The 4,432-nt window shown below is 36.4% G+C and overlaps 1 protein-coding gene across 1 annotated transcript; it reads left to right on the top strand.

Moving 5' to 3' along the window:
• Positions 1 to 235: 235 nt before the first annotated feature.
• LOC111405054 (laccase-12-like) lies at positions 236 to 3,287 on the top strand. The gene is made up of 6 exons (XM_023033743.1): positions 236 to 396; positions 510 to 661; positions 1,039 to 1,283; positions 1,543 to 1,671; positions 1,832 to 2,788; positions 2,895 to 3,287. The coding sequence occupies exons 1-6, from the start codon at positions 277 to 279 to the stop codon at positions 3,023 to 3,025; spliced, it is 1,734 nt and encodes a 577-aa protein (XP_022889511.1). The 5' UTR covers positions 236 to 276; the 3' UTR covers positions 3,026 to 3,287.
• Positions 3,288 to 4,432: the final 1,145 nt, after the last annotated feature.

Below are 4,432 nucleotides of genomic sequence, written 5' to 3'. Positions count from 1 at the left end.
GCAGGTATGACGCCGTCGAATCGAAATCGAACTGATTACCCGCTATAAAAAAAACAAAAAAAAACAACAACAAAAAAACAATTGAATTGATTATTGGGCTTTACACTACTTTTCTATCTAGCCCAAAACAAAATCCCCCCTCTCCCCCCCCCCCCCCCCCCTCTTTATCTCTCTAGAATTATTGAGTATAAAAGGATTCCTCTATCTCTTGTTCTTCCACAAATAATCCAACATTCTTTCCCACTTCCTATTATTACCTCGTATTCTAAAGAGAACATGGGGGCCTTGAGAAATGTTGTCAATCCTTTCTGCACTTTCTTGTTTTTAGGCTTGTTGTTGCACTTTGCAAGCTTAATGCCGAAAACAAATGCAAAAATTCATTACCATGGTTTTTTTGTATGTTTTTTTTGGTCTCTTTTCAATCTTTTTTTCTTCTTCGTATTTTTCTCGACCCGAATTACATTGAAATTATTACTTATTAATGTGTTCAATATATTGTGAAACTACAGATTCAAGCTACACCAGTGAAGAGGCTGTGCAAAACCCACAACACTATTACAGTGAACGGAATGTACCCTGGACCAACATTAGAAGTGAACAATGGTGACACTCTAGTGGTCAAAGTCGTTAATAGAGCTCGTTACAATGTCACCATTCACTGGTATAATTGCATGCATGCAATTTTGTATATATACGCTAGATTCTTCTCTAACTGTTAAAATGTCTTGATGATTTTATTTAACATGCATGACATCAAAGTCAGTAAAAGATCATGTTGTCATTCATTTATAAATATGTTAGGTGTCATTTCATTAACACTGGAGGGACACATTGTCTTTAGGTAGATGACAGAATGATGAAATTGATTTACTGATTTACATATGTAGTTATGCCTCTTGTTTAATATGCCTACCACCGTGTTTGGACCAACATGTGATGAAGTACAATAACAAGGAGAGTCGCATATATACATCCATACACATAGAGACAGTCTAAGGCATTGTGCATTTTTTATTTTTTTTTAACCAATATGTGTAGGCATGGGGTGCGACAAATGAGAACTGCATGGGCTGATGGGCCAGAATTTGTGACTCAATGCCCTATCAGACCTGGACACAGTTATACTTACAGATTTAAAATTCAAGGACAAGAAGGAACGCTTTGGTGGCATGCCCATAGCTCATGGCTTAGGGCCACCGTCTATGGAGCCCTAATTATTCGTCCACGACCTGGAGAGTCCTATCCCTTTCCCAAGCCAAAGCGTGAAACACCTCTTCTTCTTGGTACATAATCTTCCCACTAGTAATCTTATTACTCAATTTGGTATACTCACATTAATGTCAACAAGTCAAGGTGACAAAAGCAGTTCAGTTCAAATTGTTGGGGCTTGTTTTGCATTAGCATAAACAATTTCCTTAACAACGCAATATCAATAAAACATGTTAGGAGAGAGACATCTATATGAAAATTCTTTATATATCAAATTTATTTATTTATTTATTTATTTCAAAATTTGAGATAATCCTGATTGGTGGTGATCAGGTGAGTGGTGGGATGCAAACCCCATTGATGTTGTGAGGCAAGCTACAAGAACAGGAGCCACTCCAAATGTTTCCAATGCTTATTCTATCAATGGTCAACCTGGTGATCTTTACAACTGCTCCAAAAAAGGTTTGTTGTACATTCATTCTTCTATTTCAAATACTGGGCAGATATTTTCTATTTCTAATTCTTCTTTGAATTCGTCAAGTTTCAAAGAAAACAATCAAACAAATAAACACATGAAAATATCGAGAGACTAACTATAATGTCTGATCACATTACAATGCAGATACAATCATAGTTCCAGTAAAATCCGGTGAAACAAATCTCCTTCGAATCATCAACTCTGCACTCAATCAACAACTTTTCTTCAAAATAGCCAAACACAAACTCACGGTTGTTGGTGCTGATGCTTCTTATGTTAAACCCTTCAACACCTCGATTATCATGCTCGGACCAGGCCAGACAACTGACGTCCTGATCACAGCCGATCAGCCACCAGCGAAGTACTACATCGCAGCACGTGCCTATGCTAGTGCTCAAGGTGCACCATTTGATAATACAACCACCACAGCCATTCTCAAATACAAAACTACCCCTTGCCCAACAAAATGCACCTCGACTAAGCCAGTTATGCCATCTCTACCAGCGTTCAACGACACTGCCACTGCAACTGCCTTCACAAAAAGCTTGAAAAGCCCAAGAAAAGTCGAAGTACCCACAGAAATTGATGAGAATCTCTTCATCACAGTTGGTTTAGGACTTAACAATTGCCCCCATGGTGCAAGACGTAGAAATTGTCAAGGACCAAATGGGACTCGATTCACTGCCAGTATGAACAACGTATCGTTTGTGCTTCCATCCAATTTTTCCCTGCTCCAAGCACATCAAAAGCGTATACCTGGAGTTTTCACAACTGATTTTCCAGCAAATCCACCTAAGAAATTTGATTATACTGGTAATGTAAGCCGGTCATTATGGCAACCGGCTCGTGGGACTAAGGTGTACAGATTAAAATACGGAGCACGAGTACAAATAGTTTTGCAGGGTACAAGTATCTTCACAGCTGAGAACCATCCTATTCATCTTCATGGATATGACTTCTATATCCTGGCAGAAGGATTTGGAAATTTTAATCCAAAAAGAGATACAGCCAAATTCAATCTCATTAATCCACCACTGCGAAATACAGCCAGTGTACCTGTTGGTGGATGGACTGTGATCAGATTTGTCGCTGATAATCCAGGTGAGAATTAACCAATTAATAATCATATGCATATTCATTTTTAATGGACAACATTCTCATATTGGCCCCATTGATGTTCAAAACATATTTATTGGAATATAAACAGGAATCTGGCTAATGCACTGTCACTTGGATGTTCATATCACCTGGGGTTTGGCAATGGCTTTCTTGGTAGAAAATGGAGTGGGAAAACTGCAAACCTTAGAGCCACCTCCTGCTGATCTGCCCCGCTGTTAATAGCATCAATAAGATGTGTCTTGAGACAAAATTAATGATATGGAAGAAGAATTCAATATTAGTGTGGTCATAACATGACTTTTACGGTTACTTCCCCGCATTGGGGGTTAGCTTTTATATTTCTTCTATTTGTTTCCTTTGTCAAATGCAACCTTGTCAAAAAAGATTGTGTAACGTTTACTGCTCAAAACAATCCGTAGTTAGTCCCGATGCTGTATTGTTTCCTAGAGCTATTGAAAGGAAATTTTTTGAATTTCAATTATTTTTCAGACTTCTATATTATTTGCATCCACACTACTACAAGATATGTTAAAACCTTTTTCTTATGCATTTTGATCAACTGAGAAACAAAATGAAGAATTCATGAACTATACATCCAGTAAATGGAGTCAGCAGTGCCACAAAGGATAATCCTAAGAAGAAAATAAAACAATTGATGAGCCATTGTTGTGTTTCGATACCCAATGAATCCTTGGCCATGATGTAAAAGACAGATTTAATTTCATAGGCATTGGACGATGAGTGAAATTGTTACCAACAACGAAGTCCAAAGGCTGAACCTGGAGTAGTTTAAGAAATTAATGCTACTCGTGACCCATATATATTACTTCTTAGATGGTTTTGAATCTTGATCCATTTAGTCCTTTATTGGCCCAACTAAAGCGTAACCTATCCCTATATAATCAGTTAAAAGGAAAATAGAATTGGGGATAAGGGAAATGACAAAATAAATAATAGATGAAGATGATAATTGAACAGAATCAATCCACTCAATAACGGAATTTGTAGACAAAATCACACAGATATCATCATCGCACATGGAGGTAGATTTATACAAAGCAGGCAAAAGTCTCATTTTCAGAATTGAATTTCAAAAAACGTTTTTCCTTTACTACTAAATGACATTGTCTCACTTAATGATAAAACGACACCGTTGTTTGGTACAATCCCGTAATTGTACGGGAACGTTGATAAGTAATGTGATGAGTAACTTGTATCGTCCCATGAAAAATAAATTCAATCGAAGGTACTAGTTTTAATCAGATTCGAAGTAAGTTAACTAAAAAGATTTGTGGTTTGTAATTATTTTAAATTAGTTTATGAAAGCTTGTAAAATTGGAGTTTTATATGTTTATGAAATGAGTGTATTGTATTATGAATCCACCTATTATCATCTATTACAATTCTTAATTACGTAGCTAGTTTTGTTCATGCATTCTTAACAATCGATAATTCTAATGTAATTAATTTTCTTTTCAAGACAAATTACATCTATTTTAGTCACGGCCTGAATTTATTCTTAGTCCAAATTCAATAAATAGCTGGAGCATTACACAATCTAAAAAGCATTTCTCTGTATGCAAAGGTATCATAAAGACAAGTAAATGTGGTTTTCTCTTGATCTTC

Source organism: Olea europaea, chromosome 12, assembly GCF_002742605.1.
Source record: "Olea europaea var. sylvestris chromosome 12, O_europaea_v1, whole genome shotgun sequence".
NCBI classification, from domain to species: Eukaryota; Viridiplantae; Streptophyta; class Magnoliopsida; order Lamiales; family Oleaceae; genus Olea; species Olea europaea.
The sequence above is the reverse complement of the archived record's forward strand: the minus strand, read 5'-3'. Positions and strand labels throughout refer to the sequence as shown.

Bases quoted from the DNA above. Each gene is read 5' to 3' on its own strand.
- LOC111405054 (XM_023033743.1), top strand. From the start codon at position 277: ATGGGGGCCTTGAGAAATGTTGTCAATCCTTTCTGCACTTTCTTGTTT. The intron at 662-1,038 runs GTATAATTGCAT...CAATATGTGTAG, and splicing joins TACAATGTCACCATTCACTG to GCATGGGGTGCGACAAATGA. The intron at 2,789-2,894 runs GTGAGAATTAAC...GAATATAAACAG, and splicing joins ATTTGTCGCTGATAATCCAG to GAATCTGGCTAATGCACTGT.